Source organism: Pantherophis guttatus, chromosome 2 (assembly GCF_059756535.1).
Source record: "Pantherophis guttatus breed Tessera chromosome 2, ASM5975653v1, whole genome shotgun sequence".
Classification (NCBI taxonomy): Eukaryota; Metazoa; Chordata; class Lepidosauria; order Squamata; family Colubridae; genus Pantherophis; species Pantherophis guttatus.
Window position 1 is genome coordinate 75,801,732 of NC_142064.1, and position 24,737 is coordinate 75,826,468.

Genomic DNA, 24,737 nt, shown 5'->3' on the forward strand with positions numbered 1-24,737 from the left:
CAAATCCACCTTAATCATAGGGAGTCACATGGTAGCTTTAGACCAGTCATTCTCTCTCAGCCCAAACTGTCCCACATGGTTGCTTTCAAAATAAAATGAACTTAGGAGCCCCATTTAAGCCACCTTGAGATCTTGGAAAAAAGACAAAATAAAAATTTATCAAGTAAATAATTTAAAATATACCTAATTTTCATGTCTCAATGGAATTGGGCTCCCCAATATATCTCCATCATTACAGACAACTTTGGGGAAATAAATTACTCTTAATGTACAAACAAAATAAATGAATGAATGGATTCACCAGTTCTGTCCAGGATGTACACCAAAGAAGCAGCCTTTAACAAGCAAGTTTCTGGTCTTCTTACCTTACTTGGAAAAAATATGATATAAAATGGAACATTTTTCTAGCCCATAAAGTGCAAAACCAGCTTACTGGTGACTGGAGATGGATGGAAGATGGTGACCATCAGAGACAAGCTTTGTATGGTCCTTCAACTTCATTTGTTACCTTTCCCCCCCACCCCTCATTGGGCTATAAATATCTGTTTTATGAAACTGGTCTTCGTAAATCCAATGGGAATTTCCTAGTTGTTGTTTCAAGTAAGAGAAGAAAGAGTTAAACTATCACTCCGTCAAATATACATGTATCTGAAATGCAAAATGTAATTTATGGCTGTGCTTTGATGTAATCAAATTTTGAAATCCTATACCTAGTTTAATGCTTAAGCTTCAGTGCAATGTATTTTTTATTGAAGAAAAGGATTTGCAACCGGAATTTTAAGGAAGAGAGAACATGAAACTGTTTATGAGTTTCCAGTTTAGATAAAACTTCCGCTGAGTTTTTATGTTGTTATTGTTTAAACTCATTAGTTCTTTCCTCTCAAATATATCTTTTTTATTATTCTTTCAATTTACTGTCAAGTTTCCTTGGGGTAGAAATACCAAAAGAGAATATGGAACAATTAAATCTAATTGTTGGTTTTGAGCTAAAATAAATGCTAATCCAATGAAAAGGTTCTGTTTCAAAAGGAAGATGGGAAATTTGGACTGAAGCACAATTCCTTAGGAAATGCATTCCATAATTTGGGAGTGATTCAGGAAAATGCCCTTGATAATACAGTATTATAGTACAACAACAAGCTAAGACGGTGATTATCTCCAGCTGAATTCCCAGTAGGGTTTCATCTTAAGAAAATCTGCAAATCTCATTTCCTGAGTGATTTCTTAGGAACCATCTGCACAGATGGGAAGGTATTAGACGTTTGAAAGAAACTGGACAGGTTGCAGAATTCAGTAACACAAGTGATCCCAGGCGCTCCAATAGTTTATTGCTGGCGGAGAAACAAGAGAAGCAAATGGAATGGAGTAGCCAAAGGAAGGGCATTGCTGGTTCAGCAGATCAAAACACAAATCAGGTGCCTTTTACACCACCTCTCCTTAGAAGTGCAATGGAAAAGGAATGGATTTTATTGATTATTTTCATTGAAGATACGTCTTTTGAGATCAAACTTATCATTGCCAAAATTTAGATGCAGGTTAACCTAAAATAGGGGAACAGGCCTCTTCTCCAGGCTGTAGAGTAGAAGGGCTGATCCTTCTGCTGCAGGGATGTAAATTTTCCAATTTGGGGGACAACTTAAACCAGGTACCTGTCCAGAAACAAATTTGCCTGAAAATGGAGGCTGAATATAGCACAATTGTTACAAAATGTGTTCTGAACAGAGGCATAAACACAGCCTTTAATCCAGGGATGTCTAACCTTGGCAACTTTAAGACTTGTAGACTTCAAGTCCCAGAATTCCGCATTCCACATGGGGAAATGGCTGGCTAGAGATTTCTGGGACTTGAAGTCCACAAGTCTTAAATTTGCCAAGGTTGGACACCCCTGCTTTAATCCAAGGCACTGACACTAATATTAAAACAAGACTACATGTAACCCTCGACTTACAACCGCAAACGAGCCCAAAATTTATGTTGCTAAACAAGACATTGGTTAAGTCAGTTTTTGCCCCATTTCAGGGCCTCTCTTGCAACAGTTGTTAAGCGAATCTGGCTTCCCGATTGGTTTTGCTTGTTAGAAAGTCACAAAAGGTGATTACATGACCCCGGGACACTGCAACGGTCATGAGTCAGTTGCCAAAGGATTGAATTTTGATCCATGGGGATCCCCATGATCCAGGACCATGGGGATGCTGCAATGGTTCTGGTGTGAAAAATGGTTGTAAGTCACTTTTTTCAGTTAACTTTTTTCATTGTTAACTTCAAACAGTCCCTAAATGAACTGTTGTAAGGACTACCTGTACTAAATAGGAGGGGGGGGGAATGACAACCTAAGACGTCCCTTTTGCTCTCTTCTCTGTGGTGGCACAATGGTTAGAATGCAGTACTTGCAGGCTACTTCTGCTGACTGCTGGCTGACTGTAGTTTGGCAGTTCGAATCGCACCAGGCTCAAGGTTGACTCAGCCTTCCATCCTTCCGAAGTGGGTAAAATGGGGGACCCAGATTGTTGGGGGGGGGAAATAGGCTGACTCTGTAAAACCGCTTAGGGAGGGCTGTAAAAGCACTGTGAAGCGGTATATAAGTCTAAGCGTTATTGCTATTGCTATTCTCCGCCGCTGCTAAGCGAGGCCAAGGCTGCCTTCCGAGGCGAGCTCAGAAGAGTCCGAATGAAAGAATAACAACGCCTCGCAGGTTCATTTGAGTGTGCCCGCTTTCCGTAACCGCCCTCTCCCCGCCCGCCGCCGGTGCAACCCAGGGGCTGGGGTTTGCAAGCCAAATAATGCCGCTGCCGGAAAGCGGCCAAGGCGACCACTCGGGCTGCCTCCTACGGCGAGTCACCTGGCTGGCTGGCCGCTCGCTCCCGTCCCCCGCTCCACCTCTTGACAGTCGCAGCCGGGGTGGATTACAACCCCAGCGGGACGAACATGGGAAGGTCGCCGAGCGTCGGGCGGCGCGGCTGAAGGCTTAGCTCTTCCTCGTCAAACCCCCTTCCTTCTTCCCCCCCCCCCCCACGGACCCCTTCCCCCTCTCCCTCCGCGGTCGCTGTTCCTTAATCCGAAAAGCCGCCTTCGCCCCAAAGCCATGGAAGATTGCGCCCTGCCCGACCTGCGGGACGTCGAGCTCAAGCTGGGGCGCAAAGTCCCCGAGAGCCTCGCGCGCTCCTTGCGCGGGGAGGAGACCGCCGTCACCCGCGACAGGGAAAAAGACCGGGAGCAGCCCGGCGGAGGGCCTGGTGTCGCCGGCTTCTCCGCTGCTCGAGCCCCCCGAGCCGCCATGCTTGGCGGTGGCGGCGGCGGCGGCTCCAGCGCGCTGGAAAGACTGGAGACCAAACTTCACCTCCTCAGGCAAGAAATGGTGAGTATTTCAACCGCCGCCCCCCCTCCCAGCCAGCCCCCAATAACAAGGCAGCAGCGCCGGATTTGACCACTGTGCGCTACTGCTCCCTTTTTGGAGCGCCGCTCCTCGGTTTGGCCAGAGGTACCCCCTTCCCCAAGAGAAATTGAGAGCGAGAATAAACTTTGGAGGGAGGCTAAGGACGCCAGATGGGCCCAGGGGCGATTGGAGCTGTTTAAAACAGGGCAGGAATGTGTGTGTGTGTGTGTTGTAATTTGAAATGCTGGTGAAATAAACAAGCGTGTTTCTGAGCGTGGTACAAGTGCGGCGGAAGGCAGAATTTGTCTCGCTCCCTTGAGACCCTGGGATTAAGTATTCGGCGGGAAATGGTCTGCCTGAGATTCAGCTTTCAAAACAAGGATACTTCTACTGAGATACTTTAGCAACCTGTTGTATGTCTCCTTCCTTCTTGACTCCTCTGAAGGTATGTTTTAGGTGAGTTTCCTTAGTACCTTTTTTTCCTCACAAGGGATGGAAAATCACCTGTCCCGTTCTCCCATCCCCCCCCCCAAATAGTCCAGGTAAATGATGGACAGAAGTCAAAATGTAGTTAATGGACATGTTGTTTCATATGGACCCACAGCACATTTTCTTCTTGCTGCCCTGTATCCAGTCCTGCTCTAAAAAGATTGGAAGGCGGGCTGTAAGCCAATTGTGGGTGTGCATGTGAGTGCAATTTCAGGTTATAGGTTCCTGGAGTAAACTTCCAATTTCTGAACTCTGTCTTTCTTAATATCTATGAATGTGCTGAGCCCTCTGTAATTAATAAAACAGCGCCTTTTTTTAATTAAATAACTTGAAAATAATGAATACTTCCTAATGAAGTGTTTGGACATTTCTGATCGCACTTAGTCAGGAGTCTACAAATACAGAAGGATTATTTTGATAAATTAAACATTTCCCAGCTGAAGGCCTGGATTCATCTTTGCTTAGAATTCAGTTGTTTCTCTCCTTAATGCTGGATTCAACTCCATCACCACTCCATTCCTTGGGATTCTTTCAAAGCTTTAACTTGTACCCTGATTTAATCCCGAATTTCTTCTCAGGACCATGGCTAGTTCCTAGAACATTTTTCTGTCACTGTAAGGCAGTGGTTCTCAACCTGTGGGTCGGGACCCCTTTGGGGGGTCGAACAACCCTTTCACAAGGGTCGCCTAAGACCATCGGAAAACACATATTTTCAATGGTTTTAGGAATAATTTTATGGTTGGGGGTCACCACAACATGAGGAACTGTATTAAAGGGTCACGGCATTAGGAAGGTTGAGACCCACTGCTGTAAGGAAAGGAGCCACTGGGCACATGCAGAGTATGTGCAACTGACCTACTGGAGCCACGTGCATCCCAGGGTTCTTAAACCCAGGAACTTTACTATAATCAGTCTCTATCAATCGATCATTGTACTACGTGTATTGCTCATAATCTTAACTCTGTAGAACCATCGTTTAATATATTGATTTCAGTATTCCATGGTACTTTCGTTAGGAAAAATAGAATTGCAATACGTAATCTTAGACTACCCATTAGGAGCACCTCTTCTCTTTTTAACTTTATCCACAAAGCAAACAAACATGCAAAATTGTCTTGCACTAATAATTCATTTCACGGAGTATCGTTTTGAAGCAAATTTTATATTTATTCAGAACTATTCAAGAAGTACAGTCCCGCTTTTTTTCCCTATGAAATTCAAAACAACCAACCACATAATGGTGCTATGCAGTCCTCGTTTATAATAAATATGTGAGAATTTTAGATGGGGATTTTGCTCAGTCTCCACTATCAAGTTCCGCAAACTCTAAAAATTACAGGCAGCAATAGCAACCATTCTTGAAAGAAAAGAAAAGACTGGCTACAAAGGTAAGTTAACTTAGAGCCTTGGCCTGCTCTGACCAGTCCTTTAATTAGTTGCTGACCATCATGTCCATCAAAACAGCACCAGTTTGGCCACTCTTCTGAACTCCTTTGCCCTTCTTACAAAGAATGAAAAATGAAATTGAGTGTGCTGAAACTTACCCACCCATGACCTATAGTTTAGATGCCAAGGAAGAGAAATGAATAATGTTCCATGCATGTGGTTTAGCCAGGCTATTGCTCCTTGTTCAGATAATTCAGGATTACTATGTTGGTAAATTTGTTTGTCCACGTGTTGCTAAAAAGAGCTCCTAAAGACTGTATCTGAGGCACCTGCTCTGGTCTAAAGACACATTTCAGCAGCTGCTGTTCTTTATCCTGAGATGCAATCATAGCTGTCAAGTGGCAGTGCCAGGGAAGCAGTGCCAGGGAAGCAAAAACTAGCATTACACGATGCACATGGTACCCAGACATATCCTTTTGAAGATATACAATAGTTCATATTTACAGAAGTTAATACTGTATAATGAGAACTTGAGTAGAGTTTGAGCTGTTCCATTTTACTATCTTATAGGTATTACTTAAGAAAAGACTCGGCTTCCCTTTACACTATTGGCTTTTTTTCCCCCCCACCAGATCCTGGATCAGTGGACATATATTTGTCAGATATACTTACCAAATACTAGGATTGACTAAATCACCTTAATGGTCCTTCTATTTTTAGATGTCGGGGCTAAGTTGTTTTTTAAGATTCTGAGAGACCAGGTCCATTATGTTGGTTTGAGATCTCTGTCCTCAACTTTCTTCTCATTGTGTCCTGCTTCCCTGTTTGATTTTTCTTCTTTTGTTTTTGTCTAACAAATCCAATAAATGGGAGTTTGTAGGGAAGTGTAATATCTGAAGTAAGTCTTGAAAGTATATTTCAGTCGATTCGTTAAACTTCCTTGAATGTGAAATATAATGGAATGCTTGATGCTCTCTGAGCTTGGTTGTTTGCTTGCAGAGGTTTCATTACCCGACTAAGTAATATCATTAGTGTTTAGGGTGTTACCTTAGTTGGGTAATGAAATATCTGCAAGCAAACAACCCAAGCTCAGAGAGCACCAATGACTCCTCGTCCTGTAGTTCAACTAGAGCTACATATATTCTTTTATGTTGCAAAATATAGATCCAGCTAACCAATCCATTAGCTGACATATCCTTTCAATAGGGCCTCTTCTACGTATGGGGCCCAGGACAATTGTCCATTTCTTCCTTCTTCAATAGAGTCTTGTATTATATGTCACACTTGAAATGGAAATTGTATATTTGGTAGCAATGTATATTTGAACATTAGCTGCATGGGGCAGAAAATTATAGGGAATATTCGTAAAATAACGTTCACGGCTGACTTATATGCTTCTACTGCAAGAAATGAACAATTGCTGCCACCAAGCTTTTAGCTGCCCTTAAATTAATTTCATGCATTCCTGGAGTTTATTTAAAAGCCGCCCATTCACATTGTAGGAGTAATTTTTCCAACCTTCTACATTGGGAGAAAGAAAAAGAAAGAAGGTATGATGAATGACATAAAAAAAGGAATATTTGAAAAAGAGACAATAGTTGGTCTCATCCATGTGTTTCAGCCCCACCTTTGTTGACAAGCATCCTCCTACAGATTATCCCAAGGGAATACAGTATGAGGTTGTCCATCACATATTGTGGTGCTTTTTCAACACCAGGATTTCCAGAACAACTAGAAGGTGTTTTGTGAGGTTTTCTGGGATTCAGTTTTTGTTGCCACAGTATTTTGTTGCATATTCTAGCTATACAAGTAGCTTATCCAATAATGAAGAGATGTTGGCAGATATTGTCTCAGTTGTCAAACTGAAACAGCTAGGAAAACACCCCAGAAAAACTTTGGATGAAAGTTCACAAAGAATACAACTTTTGTGAAAAGGCAATGAAAGGCCTTACTACCATTTCCATCCCTTTCTCTTTATGAAACAAGATTCCCAGATCTCACTGCAACTAAATATTGAAAAACATTGAGTCTCCTTTTGTTTATTTATCAGATTTATATAACCTACCATCTCCGTGACTCTGAGTGGCGAATAATAATCAGAAAAAAAATAAAAAATAAAAAACAATACACAATATGAAAAACCACGTTCATACTTATGATAATAAGTATGAAAGATAGAAACCACAAGAGAGGGAGATTTAAAATGGCCACCTGAACAATGGAGCCATCTGAGCCATTTAAATCAAATCGCCAGGGAGCTGCCGGCCTGACAACAGCCAAGACTTCAGAGCTTTACAGATTATCAAAAAGGATGGAGCTAATCTAATTTTGAGGGGAAGAATGTTCCATAAGGCAGGTGCCATTAGCAGGTGCCTTTAGTAGAAAAGCACGTTTCATGGGACCCATCAAATTAATGTCCCTAATGCAATGGTACCTACACAATGCTTGTTTTATCAGATCTAGTGGGGTGGGCTAATGTAATTAAGGAGAGGTAGTACTGTGAGTTATATAGAGTATGTAGGTCAATATATATTCTCCCCTTACTAGAGAGATTACCAGGGAGGACAGACAGCTTTTATGTAGGCTTTCTCCTCCAAGACTCAAACCCGGCTACCACACGCGCAGTGGCAAAATTCTGTGTCGCTGCAATGTCCACAAGAAAAAAGTTGGTTACAGAATTATAGATGTCATCTTGTGCCAATTTTTTGGAGAAATACATTTACTCACATACTTATCGGCTCTCCACTAATGTAAATTAGGGAGTGATCCTAATGGTTTGAGATCATGTATTTTTATAACAAGGATGTTATTATTCACGATTAATGTCAATATTATCTTTAATTTATTGTATGTCTATTGCTGGTCGATGACTGTAATAAAATTCTATTCTATTCTATTCTGAGGAGAGGTAGTCCCTCAGATAACCTAGTCACATGCCATGAAGGGCTTTAAAAATTAAAACCCACATCTTGAATTGGACTTGAAAGAAAACCTGCAGCTAATGCAGTTTGTGGAACAGAAGTGAAATATGTGTTGATAACATCTGCAATGTGGCATTATGTTCTGGCTAAAGCTTTTGAATACTCTTCAAGGGCAGCCCCATGTCGAGCTCATTGTAATAATTCAATATGGAGGTGAGCAGGGTATGAGCAATTGTAAGTAGGGATTGCTGATGCAGGACAGAGCAGAACCAGTGCACCAGATAAAAGCTGTCTTATCCAGGGCTACTACCTGCTCCTTGAAAAGGAGTCATGAGTCTAGGAAGACCCTCTGGGGTGGACTGGGTCTATCTGGGATAGTGCAATCCCATCCAGCACCAAAGGTGACAAAGTCAGTAGGCCTACAATCCAAAGCCACTCACTTGCCAGGGTTCAGCTGAAGGTTGTTGGTCCCCATCCAGACTTTCACAACCTCCAGACACTAGGACACGGGTGTCAAACACACCGTGCCACGTTGCCATCATGTGACATTTTGTGATCTTTTTCCCATTCATGGAGCTGAGGTGGACGTGGCCTGGCATGACGCATCTGGCCCGCGGCTCACCAGTTTGACATGCCTGCACTAGGACAAGATATTCACAACATCACTTAAATTGATGTGGGTGAAGATACATTATTATCATCAGCATACTGATCATACCTCACTGCATGGTGACAGATGAATTCACCCAGGGCCTCATGTAGATGTTAAAAAGGAGAGGAGAAAGCACTGAACCCTGTAACACCAGATATGGGAGCTGAAAGTAGGACCTCTCTTGCCTGATCAACACCGATTGGAATCAGCTCTGAAGGAAGGAGGTGAACAATGTCATCCCATTCACCCCCAATTCTCTGAGTCAGTCCAGAAGGATACTATGGTTGATGGTACCGAAAGCCCCTGAGAAGTGAAGTAGGGCAAGGATGGATGTATTAGGTATACCCATCCCACAGATCATCTAAAAGTGCAACCAGTGCCGTTTCTGTCCCATACCCTGACTGAGGACCTCATGCTAGATATTGATGAAATAAACCATCATATGCAAACTGATATATCCAAGTAAGATTTATAGTCAATATCTTAAATGCAAGAAAATATAAGGAGTATTATTAAAACAAGTTTTATTTCAAAATTAGTTTTCTCATTTTATTAGTGAAACATTCAAAAATGTTCTCATGGTTGTTTCAAAGTGTTGAGAAACATACCTTCCAAGTGGAATAATCAAGTACATTGTGAGAATATCTTCTCTTACAGTTATTTGCACTGGCTCATTTAGACTTAGAACTTTTTGATAGCCTGGATGTTAAGATTATTCTCTCCAAAAGAACCTTTCCACCTACCTCATAGAATAAGTACTTGCTGACTAATTCAGATACTTCTGCTAATAGTTCTCTTATAAAGAAATTTGAGTTCTTTTGAAGGTAACGATCTTCTGGTTCCATTGATACTTCCCCTTCAGTTCTCTTCAGCTTAGCATACAAAGGAATCGGAGACTAAAAGAAGATAAGTGGCTGCTATCACCGCATAGCAATTGGCTTGGTGTTCTCAAGTCCTTGTTCCTTGACATTTTCAGCTTTCTTTTTTTAAAAAAAAATAAAGAAAGTCTTTATCTTAAGAAGATATATAGTAGGATTATGAAGAGCACTCAAATAGTTGCTGGAACAGAATCATCCTAGACAGTGGTGAAATTCAAATTTTTTTACTACTGGTTCTGTGGGCATAGCATGGTGTGGCTTGGTGGGCGTGGTGTGGCTTGATGGGCATGGCTTGGTGGGTATGGCAGGGGAAAGATACTGCAAAATCTCCATTTCCACCCCACTCCAGGGGAAGGATACTGTAAAATCCCCATTCCCACCCCACTCTGAGACCAGCCAGAGGTGGTATTTGCCAGTTCTCCGAACTATTCAAAATTTCCACTACCGGTTCTCTGAACTATTCAAAATTTCCACTACCTGTTCTCCAGAACCTGCTGGATTTCACCCCGATCTTAGACACATGTGCAACAGAATCAAATCTGAGTCAGTCACAGGGACCAGAGGTTTATTCTTCCTTGCTTTTGGGCTCATGCTAGAGCCCATCATCAGGGAACTTCTCTTTCTCTCCAGAATACATGCACTGTGTTATTCTACGCAGTGTATTTATTATGGTGCCTGGTTGTATGTAGGTATATGTTGGATATATTTATATTGAAATGATGATGCGAATGGCTTCCTACAAACTCTATGATTCTGCTTTTCTCTCCTGTGTATGCTGCCTAAGGTTTTCGTGTTGTGTGCAAAAAAAGATGGGTCTGAGGTGGAAGAAAAGTGGAGCAGATATACTATTAGCAAAGGAGTAGAAAAATACAGACTTAGATGACTATTTCCAGCTTAAATTATTTAGGGATTCCTCAGGGTCTGCTTTCTCTAGTTATCTGGGGCATGGTGGATAGTTATATTTTGTTAGGGAACAAAATATAACCTATGTAAGGACTGTGATGTTAGTAGGTAGTAGGTAAAAGAAGAAACATAGATGGCAGGTATACTGGCTAGTACCACTTCTAGAAGAAAGGTGAGGTATAATTAAATAAAGAAAAGTGAAGGACATGTGCTCTTCTCTTTTCTCCAGGTCAATATGTTTCTTGAGAATTTGGGGAGTTTCAGAAATAATGTAATGTAATGTAATGTAATGTAATGCAATGCTGGGAGTATACTGGGTTTAGAAAACTACCAGATACTGTAATTCTGTTTCGTAGAAATTTTGATTGGCTTCCTTATATGCACTGTTTCCTAACAGGTGCTTACCATAATATGCAATATAAATACCATTCAAACATTCGCAGCATTCTTAGTATAATAACAGTAAACACTGTTGCAGTATCATTCATAAAACCCAACCTAGGATATATATATTTCAAGGAATGCTATAGAATAAGATAAACCATCTTGGAGCAGTAATAAAAGTCTAACAAAGCAAAGCAATCTTTGCTCTGTAAAACACATAAAAAGCTAATTTCAGAGATAGTATCAACCAACAATGCTTTTGTGGCTGATGAATATATACAAGAGGTCTGATAAATATCTTCAGGAGTAAGCTTCTAATTTCCCTCTTGGCATTGAAGGTTTTTTTAAAACAATCTGATATTGTTACAATGGAATCCTTGGTGCTCTCTGAAGTTGTTTGTTTGCTTGCAGACATTTCATTTCATTACCCAACTAAGGAATATCATCAGTGCACTATGTTACCTAGTGGGATAATGAAACCAAACAACCAAACTCAGAGAGCATCGAAGACTCAACCCTAAGCTACATATATTCTATTCCATTGGTAATACACTACTGTGCAATCTAATGCTGCATAGAATAAGATAAAAACAATCTTGGGGCATTGTCAAATAAAAGTCTAACAATGCAAAATAATCTTCGCTATCTAAAACACATAAAAGAGCCAACTTCATCGAAGGGAAGGATGCTACTACGCAATCAGGATGCTACTACGAAAAAAACCTTCAGGGATAGTATTAACCAACAATGCTCCTGTGGCTGGGGAATATACACAGGAGGGATTGATAAAAATCCTAAGCAGCAAGCTTCTAATTTGCCTGTTGACATTGAAGGCTTCAAAAGCAATCTAATTACTTAGTTAATTTTCTTTGCCCAACTATATCCAAGCTCATAGAACCGCTTCAGTTTACAATTCTCATATTGCATCTCTTTCTAAGGAAATGAATTTTCTGAGCTCAGCATAAAATCATGTGTATTTATTTTTAATGGACACGATTTTATGCCAATCATGTACAACTAGTTATCCCATTATATGCCATACACTTTAAATACTTAGTGAATATACTGTGATGAGAACAATAACTGTTAAAATGTAAATATATCAGAGCAAATATTGTTCTTGTCTCCCTTTCCCTTAAAAATCCCCACTATCTGTTTTTATATCTAAAAAAAACACACTTTGGGAAAGAGAACTTAATAGTACACAGCTAGCAGTTATGTGTTTGCTGGATGTAGGAACATTTCTCTACATGCTTTAATTGCTATTTATTCAAGGAAAGGAAAAGGGTAGTTTTGGTCTTCATGTGCTGGCAAGTTAAGCCCCAAACAATGTAATCAGCAGCTTATTTTACCAATTGCTGAGATGAGGTCTTGTATCAGTGGTGGGTTGCCCCTGGTTCGGACTGGTTCGCAAGAACTGGTAGTAAAACCAGCGGGAGGCTCCGCCCACTGACAACGGATGTCATCATAGGTGATCTGCGCATGTGCAGAAACTTCTGCGCATGAGCAAAAGAGCATGCACGCGATGCGAACTGGTAGTAAAGGTAAGTAGAATCCACCCCTGTCTTGTATGTTTGTTGTTGTCAAGTTACACATTTTCAGTACACACCAAGGAAACTAATATTTAGATACACTGGATGTAAGCAGTTACTATTTAACATGGTCTTTAGTACGGTCAAATGTTTTAGAAAATCTGTCAACTACACATTTGGCCAAGTTGGTAATTGAATTTAAAGAAAAAGGATTTAAACTTGGATGGTTAATATTCAGCACATTATTTTTATACCAGTTTGGAGGGGGCTGCCAGGAATTTTCAGGAAGAGGACAGTGATACCTTCCGAGTGAATTTGTCATGTACAGCTTTTTTCATGCCATAGTGTAACTCAGCCAGAGGCCTATATTCTGCCAAACAACATTTTTTGCCTGTGAACATCAATGAAACAAAATTGGAATCGCTAGGATAGAAAAGTGCCCCTTAGTTGGAAAAAAAATTGGGACCTCAGAATGTATATGCACCATCGCTTGTCCATCCAAGATCTAAGCAGACAGCCAAGATATCTGTCAATCAGAATCTGAAGACATCTGAAACATCCTTCTCATAGTCAACTATGATTCCATTGTTTCCTATCCAAAGTTCATATAGGATAAGCTGTAGGGATTGCTAACCAACTATTTTTGAAAATCCAGAGGCACTCTACCACTGCTATAGAACAATGGATTTGAATACAATTGCTGGACTGTAATTAATTCTTTGGAAACATGTGATGCTAATATAGCACTTAGGTTACAATTTAGTGCTCTCAGTATCAGATTCGAAAAGCCCTGTACGTATATCAAAACAGGAATACATATGACATCCATGCGGATGGATATACAATATATACAGATGTTGAGGAACAGTATACCTGAATGTGTAAATCCCACTTACTTATATACAGAAAAGACGAATTCAAGACTTGGTGATTTCATAGGCCAACCCTATACAAATGATATGTCCTTATATACTTCAAGGTTATTGTAGCCTGTATCCTGGTAATTTCCCACCCAGCTACTAACCAAGCCCAGTTTAACTTAGTTTTCAAGCTCATACAAGATTAGTAGGTGCTGCTGAGTCATATGTTCTAGAAATAAACCTCCCCGCAAAACAATAACTAAGGGCTGGTATACATAACATCTACTACTCCCAAACTGTCACTCAGAGGTTTTTTAAAAAGGAAGTTCTTCAACTAAATCCCAGTTCCTGAACACTTTATGAGCTTACCATGTAATTTTTTCAGCATTAATACAGAATCGATTTGCATTCAAGATTTTGAATTCAAGATCTTTCGGGATTTTTTTTTTTAATTTCCCAATTCATCCTATAGACCTAGAATTGTCTGATGATCTTCCAATCCAAATTCTAAAGTCCAACCCTGTTTAGTTTCCAAATGTAGTCAAGGCCAGTGAAATGTTGCATTCAGCTGGGATGTTAAATAAGTTAGACTGCAACTCCCATTATCTTCAGCCACTTCTTTGAAAGGGGACAGGTTAGGAAAGAGTAGTATGCCTTACATATATCTTAAAATCTTACTTGTAAAATTTCTCCTGACCCAATATTCTGTGATTAAAAATTCAAAATATTAGGCTATGAACCAATTAGTTTAAGAGGAATTGGTAACTCAGAATCCTCATGTACATGCCCAAAAACAAAAATGTTCGTCCTTATTGTTAATATGTCATCAATCATATGTTATAGACTAAAGTCTATGTACATTTACTGTATATCTACAGCCTTCTCTCTGTCTGCTTTTATTACAAATAATATGCAGTGTCAATATATTCTCCTTCTTCTCCTCCTTCCCTTCCTCCTCCTCCTCTTTCTCTTGATAATGTAAACTTTTGAAGTCTCTCCCTGACTTTATACTATGCAGTCTCGTTCAATATGTAGCATGTATTCTAAAACGGGGGTCTCCAACCTTGGCAACTTTAAGACTTGTGGACTTCAACTCCCAGAGCTCTGGGAGTTGAAGTCCACAAGTCTTAAAGTTGCCAAGGTTGGAGACCCCTGTTCTAAAATTTTCAATTTTTCCTCACTGCTCCTTTATCACTAGGCATTGACCTAAATCCTTACATTTGTTTTATCAGAGCAGTAAGTTTGTGGTAGGAATTTTCTAATTACAATTTGCTTCCTTCTAATGGGAAATGTGGACCACATAAACTGTAGACATCCCTCTCATTTATTTCTCAATATTTGCCTATTCCATCTATAGAAACTCAGAATAGATGTGAGAGTCCCAATCTATTTGACTTTATCCCTCCCCGTATCCATGAAATGGAAAAAGTAATTTTGAGGTTCAATAAGATTCTGTCATTGTAGCACATCTACTTGAATGTCATATTACATGTTTTTTATGTCAAAATCTTTGACTGTTATCGTATTACAATACAAATTCATTCAAGGTAGAAGCAATTCCTGCTTATACTGTCTTCTATTTATCACTAATATTCTTAATACAATTAGTCCTTACTTATCTTAATCAGTCATGCTGAAGTTCACAATCTTAATCTTACATTTGAGCTCCTAAATCAAAAGGGTTTGCTAGATTGTAAAATATGTTTTGTTGCTGATGAAATTTCCGGCTTTGTAGAAAGATGCAGGAGAAGCCTCTGAAAAATGTGTGGGTGAGAGAATAGGAAAATATCTACATCAGCACTGCTTTTCTTCCTGTATACAGAGACATGAGACAGTTGCATTCTTTTGCTGTTGTGATCTATGCCAAAAGTGAACATGTCATGGTAGAATGGTCTTCTGAAATGTGGGAGAAATAAGAGAAATCAAGCAGAATTGGCAAAAAAAAAAGTGGGAGATGACCAAAGGAGGAGATGGAACAGGATAGCGAGGCTAGTTCTTACGAGCAAAGAGGTCAAGTGAATAATCCTACTGTTAGCCAAAAGAATGATCCAGACCAGTTTTTTCAACTTTGGCTCCTTTAAGTGATATGGACTTCATGCTGACTGAAGAATTCTGGGAGTTGAAGTCCACATCTCTTAAAAGCACTAAGGTTGAGAAATCCTGCCCTAGACAGTTTTGGCAATAAGGTGTCTAGTAGGATATTGGAATACAGGTTTACATTACATGGTCTGCCTTTCCTTGAATTTCCTTGTTGCCTTTAGTTGTGATAATGGATTCTGTCCCAAAATTAGAATAAGTAAAACAAAGCACATACATGTTCATTAGCTAAGAGAATCAGTCCTTGACTGTTTCTGAAATCATTTCTATCAGTAGCAATTACTTCAAAGTCCCTGAACAGATTCTCTTGCGCAGTTATTTCAGAATTAAGCTTGAAACATTTTACAGGTCTCTCTCTCTCTCTCTCTCTCTCTCTCTCTCTCTCTCTCTCTCTCTCTCTCTCTCTCTCTCTCTCTCTCTCTCTCTCTCTCACACACACACACACACACACACACACACACACAAAACACATAAATATACACTTTATACATACTTGGTGTTGTGTTATATCAATGAGTAGTGACAAGAAATATTTAGTTAATATAAATTACTATGTTGGTTTTCTCAGAACATTTTTCTGTCTGTGCCTGACTGCAACAATACATTTGATAAATATAACTTCATTATCTTCATTCTTCTGTATGTATGTCTCATCTCAGCAGAAATACGGAACATTAATTTCAGTATTAATTGGCAGGTAATCTATTACAGTAATGTAAAATTTACAATTTACATGTCTTTCATTCTTACTGTTAAAATATGTAGAGAACTTTATGCTAATACTACAGGACAGTATTTTGTTAAGGACATTTTACCATTCAGAGTTCAAGCTGTAAATCTAGGTAATCTTATATGTTTAAATTGATAGTTCTCCTTCTGTTTTGTAGTTTTGAGAAAATGATGGATGTATGGTCAGCTCCTAACACCTTTGCATTTGTACCATAATCTATTTTAGATCTTTTAATCTGTGTTTAAGGCAACTTTAAATATCAATTATTTTTATTTTGAGTTTTAGTCTAGAATAGAAGGATTTATAATTTATAAAGATTTATAAGAATGAATAGAAAGTGAACATAAGACAAATATATGTGGATGTTCCTTGGGAGAAAATAAAAAGAATTATGTTATAGAGTGCCACAGAAGTGAGTGAAGTTCCAGTGATGGGAAATAGAAATAATGATGTTTATGGAATAATGAAATGAAAAATGTAGTGGATAAGCGAATAAAATGCATAAGAGAATGATTGACGCAAAGAAATGAGAATGCGAGAAATATAATCTATATACAAAGAAAAGGACAGTTGCAAAGAGAACAAGCAACGATTAAAAGAGATGAAGAAAATGTGAAGTCCTTTTTGTTATGTAGATTTGGATGTATAAGGAAAAACAAAAATGTGTAAATGGACTCTTACAAAATATATAGGATAAAAACAGAAGTTATAAGGAAAAAATGGTTGGAAGTGGAATAAATATGGAATGCATAAACTAAAAGGAACAGTTGAAGCGATTCACTCATATGAAGAGAACAAGGATTGAATTGCAAACCAATATATGATGGATTAATGAAACTATTGAGAGGGAAGATCAAGGAATTTGAGGCTATGCACATATCCATCGTGCTAAGGAATGCACTGGAGTGTGTGTGTGTGTGTAGCCTTATCATTTCATATGTTCAAGTCTTCAGTGTTCTGTGGCTTCTAATGAAGTATCAAGGACTAAGTGCTAGTAAGGTCCAGTGCAAATTAAATTGCAATTTATCTCTAAGTGTTTTTCAAGAGTCTGCTGTTGCATTATTGATGAATCAGCTAACTGCTTTCCTTGGCTCATGAAATTTGTATCTGAAAATTCATTTACTTCTGTGTGGTACAAATGTTCCATTTTGCCTTAGTTATTCTGCAGATGCTAAGGTTTTGTAAATTCTTAAAAGATTATATATCTTGCCTGTATAATAAAACCAAATATAAAAAATGGGAACTCCGTTCTTCAGTTATATAAATATATTTACATAGTCAACCTTAAAATAATCAAACAAATGAGAATAATCAATGTTTAAAATCAGTGAATTTAAATTGCAAAATTAAAACAAATGTTATATTTAGTGTATTCACTGCGTGAATGGGATTGCAAAGGGATTTAACTTGTTTGGTTCATCTTATAATTACACAATCTAATTGTGGATATGCTGTGAAAATGGGCTTTGACTTTATAAACAATAATGTAACTAAATTATGTTCATTTAATAGGAATCTATAATTGGGCTTTGTTTCCATTAAAATACATTTGGTGCTGACCAATAATTTATGGGATGGCAAAAAAGAATGCTGTGTTGTTGTTTTTTAAAAATAACCCACATAAACTTTAGGGAATTTGTTAATATGTTTTCAACCTGGTTATAATGTTAGCATTACAGTTTTCTGTCAAATAATTTTATTACATTTTACAGAGCATACACATAAAAGACAATATAAAATAACTATCAAGAAAGAATAAAGAGTATAAGATAGCATTAAATATTGCAGTTATGTCTGTATTAAAAGAAACCATCTGTTTTCTCAGTAGTTTAATATAAAGAATCACCACTGGGAAATGAATTATGTCTGAAACAAGCTTTTTTTTTTTTTAACAGTTTGAAGTATCAAGTATTATAAGTTATGCCTAAATGGGCATTTCTGCACCTGGTGAAACACAAATAGGTTAGATCTCGGAAGTCCTTGTGATTCATTCATTCATTCATCTCTACTCTCCTTTCCTCCAAGAGTTTAAGAGAATGCACATATTCTTATCTCATCATTTTATTATCACAACAACTTTGCAAATTAAACTAGGAGAGCCATTCAGCACTCCACCACTTACTCAGCACTTGTGGGAATGAGGATTTCAACTTTGCCTTTCCCATTCCCAGGTTAATCACCATAGCATGGCATTTCTCATAACACAAAGATTTAGGTTACACAGAGATATAAATCCATATTGTATTCCCTCTTCTGCTACACCAGTGGAATAAGAGACATACAACACAAGAAGCCGAGGAAACTGTACCATGTTGCTTCTTTATGGCACTCAAGAGTAATGGGCAACAAGACAAGTATGAGGATGTTTGCATGTTTAGAGTAAATCAGAATAGATCTGGAAGGGACCTTGGAGGTCTAGTCCAGCCCCCTGCTCAAGCAAGAGATCCTATACCATTTCAGACAAGTGACTGTCCAATCTCTTCTTAAAAACCTCCAGCGATGAAGCACCCACAACTTTTGAAGGCAAGCTGTTCCAGTGGTTAATTGTCCTCATTGTTAGGAAGTTTCTCCTTAATTTCAGGTTGCTTCTCTCCTTGATTAGTTTCCATCCATTGTTTCTGTCCTGCCTTCTGGTGCTTTGGAAAATAAATTGACCCCCTCCTCTTGGTGGCAGCCTCTCAAATACTTCTATGTGGTTTTCTATGCAGAGTCTTTCGATGTGGTTTGCAGATTCTTACATTGGTTTTGGAAGACATGAAAAAATAGTCATAGTCAGCAATATCCTGCTTTTTCTTATAAGAAAGACAGCAAACATGATTCTCAAGCCATATGCAGAATGGAAGAAAAACTTCTGCATTGACTTAGTTGTTTTCAGTAGCTTAGTTGTAATGCCAGGATTTCTGTGTGTATACACAGAATGTCCAATTGAACAATTGGATTGGGAATATAGGCATATTTATCTTTTAACAGCTTTTACATTTACATGTAACATAAAACCATATATTTCCAAGTGATTTTGCTAGTTATATGCAGTGTAGGACTAACCATACACAAAAACAAAAATAAAAACTACAGTTGCCCTGATGCGAACAGTTTAGGAAGTAATTTAATCCCTATTTTATTTGTTGAAAAAATGTTTCTAGTCTGAAACATTCAGAAGATGACTTAAAATGTAAGACTAAAATATGATGAAAGTTTAAATAACTGAAAACCTGAATTAGATGTTCAGGGAATGAAATATTGATACTTTTCACAATATTGGCTTTTTGAAACAACTTATTGAAACAAATTAAAAGTATGCAAAGTAATTGTATAAATTGTACAGCACTGGAAAACTGTGAGGTTAAATATACTGATTAATTTAACCACATTTAACTGGTCCAGAATGCGGCTGCGCGGGTTGTTACGGGAGCTCCTTGTTACTCCCGTGTAACACTTCTCCTGCGTGAGCTGCACTGGCTACCGGTGGTCCTCCGGATCCGCTTCAAGGTGCTGGTATTGACCTATAAAGCCCTACATGGCTTAGGTCCGGGGTATTTGCAGGACCATCTCCTGCCTGCTTCCCACCGTCCTGTCCACTTCCATAGGGTTGCTCTCCTCAGGGTATCAGGCAATGTCGACCAGGCAATGCCATCTGGCGATGCCCAGGAGTACGGCATTCTCCGTGGGTGCCCCTACCCTCTGGAACAAACTACCCACCGAGCTCTGGACAGCCCCGGATCTCCGCTCCTTCCGTCGAGGCCTGAAGACTTGGTTATTCCAACGAATGGGCTGATTCTGATCCTTGGGTTTTTATTATTTATTATTTTAATCTGGTTTTAGTGGGGTTTTATTATTGTATGTTTTTAATCTGTGTTCGCCGCCCTGAGTCCTTCGGGAGAAGGGCGGCATATAAATTCTGTAAAATAAATAAATAAAATAAATAAACCACAACCATCAGCTGCCATAGCTAAAAATGAGGTGCTGAGAGTTGTAGTTTACCAACATCTGAACAGCCACAGATTAGGGTTAAGTTCTGTATACTTTTTACCACTTGCAAAGTCAGTGGGTGTTACAAGTTTTCTATATAGATATTTTATATGCTCATGCTTCCTAATTAATTAATGCTTTTATTACCGCCCATTTGATGTTTGGAAAAATTCTTGTGATATTTACCTTTTACTTTAACATACCAAGGGCAGTTTTTTCTAATGTTTTAATGATAGACCTTTGTGTTTGGGCTGCTTGCTGATAATAATTTCATAATTTGCTCTTCACTTTTTAAGAAGGCTGAGTATAGATACTGTACCTAAGTCTTTAATTATAATAACATTGCATTTTTGCAATAAAGGCAGTTTACAATAATTGCTGTTACAACACAGCTGAAACTATTTCATTATTTGATGTGGTGCATGCATTATCATATTCTACAGGAAAACCCATAGCAAATTAAAATCAGAAATCCTAAGGGAATGCTTGAAATAATTTTTATTCAAATGCCAACTGCTAAATGAGAACAGGATGTGACTATAACTGTTGCTAGTCTTTATCACAATTCCAAAGAGGTTTCTGAGATGCATCCAATTTGTTTATCTGTGTGACATCATGAAGGATTTTTATTGGGGTTTTTTAAAACACAGTAGCCTCATAAAAGGCAGTGTCCCTTTATTTACATAATGGATTAAATAATTACTTTCTGGACTGGAAGAATGAAGAGGGAAAGATATATGTGTCTCACTCCTAAATGTCCAGTGTCCAGTCTCGCAAGTCACAAGTTTCTTACAGATCTGTACCAGACTGTATTCCTTGATATTTTCTTGGATATAAATTGTGGAAAGCTGTTACCATTGTGCATTTAGTGGATCTTCCTCTTGGGACACATGTTTATGATACAGACTAAAGGTTGAATTATCAAAGAGGCAAGGTCCTCCAAGAAAGGATGAAAATGTTGCATCATGAAAAAGAAAAGAAGGAAAATGGGTGATTTTGGAGGTTGAAAATGGGGTGCGAAAAATGAGGGGGGGAAATAGTTACAGAGGGTTCTTAAAATGCAGAATGAAGATTAATGGAGAAGAGTGGAAAAGATGTGAGAACTGCAGAAGAAGAAGAATGCAATTCTTTGGTCAATGATCAGGAAACAACCACCAGAGCAGAGGTGGGTTGCAGCAGGTTCTGACCAGTTCTGGAGAACCGGTAGTGGAAATTTTGAGTAGTTTGGAGAACCGGTAGTAAAAATTCTGACTGGCCCCGCCCCCATCTATTCTCTGCCTCCCAAGTCCCAGCTGATCTGGAAGAAATAACCTTCCCCTGGAGTGGGGAGGGAATGGGGATTTTACAGTATCCTTCCCCTCTCATGCCCACCAAGCCATGCCCACCAAGCCACACCCACAGAACCGGTAGTAAAAAAATTTGAAACCCACCCCTGCACCAGAGGAATCATTTGAAAAATACAGCAATGTGTAAAGCAGTAAATTTGGACAGAGTTGAGATTTTGGGTGGGTGGGGGAGAACAACGATGGAAAGAATTATATGCAAAAAAGGAAATGTGCCAAAAACAAGATAAAGAACTCACTTCCTCAGAGTCTGGGTTTTTTTTTTTTTCCAGTTTATTGTGAGCTAATAATGCAGATGTTATATTCGTATATCAAAAAAAGGGGGGAAACTTAAGAGTGGTGGATAAAAGGCTACAGTACACAATACATACTATTCATTTTTCCCATTTCACCCTCCCTCCAGAAAAATGCTCACTTTAACTATCAGCAAATCTATGGAGATTATTAGATCCAATTTGACTACTCTGGGTTAGCTGGGTAACAAAGAGGATAACTGTTAATAAATACACATAGATAAATGGACATATACCTGCACGCCAGTGCTGTATGTATCCATATTCTCACTTGAAATCTACTGTTTTTCAATATCTGTTGCCTTTCATACTTTTGTATATACCTGCTTAGTAGGGCTTTCCCTACTTTCCCCCCCCCCAAAAAAGTGGTGTTCTTTTTTATACAAAGTCAGCTTATTGCCCCCACAATCCGGGTCCTCATTTTACCTACCTCAAAAGGATGGAAGGCTGAGTCAACCTTGAGCCTGGTGAGATTTGAACTTGCAGTAATTGCAGGCAGCTGGTGTTACTTAACAGCACTTTAGTCTGCTGCGCCACCGATATTCATATTTAATATGCTAAAAGGCACAAATTATCAGCTAATTTTTGGAAAAGTAACTAAAATTAATTGTTTAAGAAGAAAGAGCAATCTATTTCCTGGACAATCTACCATTTCCTTCAAAATTCATATTTATTAGATTTTGTATCACACAGAGAGACATATTAAGTGTGCTGTTCAGTTAGAGTATGAACGTACTGTATATCTAATGGTTAAGTTTTATTCTCCAAATGGGAGAACTGAACGGAAAAGCTTGGTGCGCATAGGCTAAAATACCAACAATTGATTTTTTCCACCTGTTATTACTGCAGGGAAGTTTAATATATATTCTATATGAGAGAGAAACAGATTGCAAGTCTGCCTGTATATAAACTTTACCGATTGGTGCTGCATATCATCATCTTAAAGTACTTAAGGAAAAATGCCTAATAAGGATTCAGCACCTAGGTTATTACCAGCTGTGCTTTTACCCATACGCAAGACTTTTATTATTACGTTTGAGAATTAGTCTGCTGCTTTCTTTTCTTGAGTTCTGTTATCAGTCCTGGAGACCCAAAACAGACAGGAAATAAAAGTAATGTGATAGGACTAGCAAGGTAATATTCTCTACCCATATTTGTTTTCCTCACTAACAATACCTCTATTTCCCTAAGCAAAATGACTATTTTACTGGATTTTATTTTTATAATCTGTGAAAAAATCAGCCACCGTACGGCAGTCCTGCAAAACAAAAACCTGCAATGCAGTGCAATCACTATGCCTATGTTGAAGTAAGCCCACTGAGTCTAGCAAGACCTTCTTCCAAAATAAGCATGTACAACATAGTAGCTTAATAAATAATAGGGAAGAAAGCCAAAGCTAGTCCTTGCCAACCCATTCAGCTGTAATGAAGATTTATAGAGTGCATTTTTTGCACAGTCCAGCATTTAGTGGGTATTTTTTTTTAACTATTACTATATAATTTTCAAGCAGTTATCCTTGTGTACTTAGCTTCTTCTATAGAGGAACCAAAGGCTCATGAAATGTGCATGAAAGATTGGCCTCATTTTGCTCATGCTAATGAGAATTCAACTGATAATCTTCTCAAAAACAGGCTAATTAGCACAATTCAGCATGTTGCATCTTGTATCATCTTTGACATTTTATGCATACCAGTAATACAGAGCGGGGCGGGGGAGGATGGACTCCCTTGTGATCCTTTTCTGTGCTGATCATAGTCTAATTGGCAGCTTGTCCTTTTGGTTGCAGGTTGATCTCAGAGCCACTGATGTCAAGCTCATGCGACAGCTGTTGATCATCAATGAAAGCATTGAATCCATCAAGTGGATCATTGAGGAAAAAGGAACCATCACCAGCAGGGGCAGCAGCTTGAGTGGCAGCCTTTGTAGTTTGTTGGGCAGCCAGGATACCTCCTTGAGAGGCAGCTACAACAGCTTGCAAGACTGTAGTGATGGACTGGATGGGATATCGGTGGGAAGTTACCTGGACACTTTGGTGGATGATATCCCTGGCCAGCATACTCCGTCAGATGTGGACCAGTTCAGTGACTCTTCTCTCATAGATGACTCACAGCCCCTACATAAACATCCCAAGATGGAATCCAACGAGTACTACTGTTTTGGTTAATAAAATGAAGATCTACAAGAGACACGTGTGCACTTGTATTTATGATTCCTCTATGCTGCTATTTGATGTAAGCATTTTTAAAGCACCTTTAGCAAAGACAATGTACTTTAAATTTGCTCCCCTCTCTCTCGGTTGCTGCTCCTAGATCTTATTCTCCTTTCTTCCTTGGATGGTTGCCCTCCTTTTTTTAATTTTAATTTATTGTGATTTCTTTCTCCTTTTTTTTTGATAATATCCCATTTGACTTCTCTTTTTTTATAAAAAATAAAGATAAAGGAAATTTATCTGCAATCCTAAGTGCATGAATGAACTTTTACTTAATTCTGCATCTTGCAGACAATAAAACACTTCCATTATCTGAAGATTGGATATAGTGTTGGCTGATGATAATTTCAGGTGTGATTATTATTTAAACCCCTTTCATTTGGGGCATTCAACCAAAAGAAGCTTAGAAAATGTCTTATGGAGATTAATAATGCAACTTTCCTTCTTATAAGCTTATAAGATACAAAAAGAAAATAGATTTGGGAGAGAGACAAATGGTTATAATTAAAAATATAAAACTTTTCATAGCTCAGCTGGGAGTTGTCAAGGAAAATATTTCATTGATAATATTAGGAAAGCTCTGATGTTTGGAAACGTCCATGGGTCTGTAAGTACTGATGCTGGACTAGTAAAAGTGGTGGAGACATTGTTGAAAATGTTCCACTGTTTATATATATCTGCGCACTCACGCTCGCACACACTCAATTAAAGAGTTGTC

General features: G+C 38.7%; 1 protein-coding gene across 1 annotated transcript; it reads left to right on the forward strand.

The window, feature by feature from the left end:
* Positions 1-2,385: 2,385 nt before the first annotated feature.
* LURAP1L (leucine rich adaptor protein 1 like) lies at positions 2,386-24,343 on the forward strand. The gene is made up of 2 exons (XM_034410430.3): positions 2,386-3,355; positions 23,597-24,343. Exons 1-2 carry the CDS (start codon positions 3,083-3,085, stop codon positions 23,972-23,974), a joined length of 651 nt encoding a protein of 216 aa, XP_034266321.2. The 5' UTR covers positions 2,386-3,082; the 3' UTR covers positions 23,975-24,343.
* Positions 24,344-24,737: the final 394 nt, after the last annotated feature.

What these genes read in the sequence shown, in the direction of transcription:
- LURAP1L (XM_034410430.3), top strand. Translation starts at nt 3,083, where the DNA reads ATGGAAGATTGCGCCCTGCCCGACCTGCGGGACGTCGAGCTCAAGCTG. An exon ending in ACCTCCTCAGGCAAGAAATG is followed by an intron (nt 3,356 to 23,596) that starts GTGAGTATTTCA and finishes TTTTGGTTGCAG; the next exon opens with GTTGATCTCAGAGCCACTGA.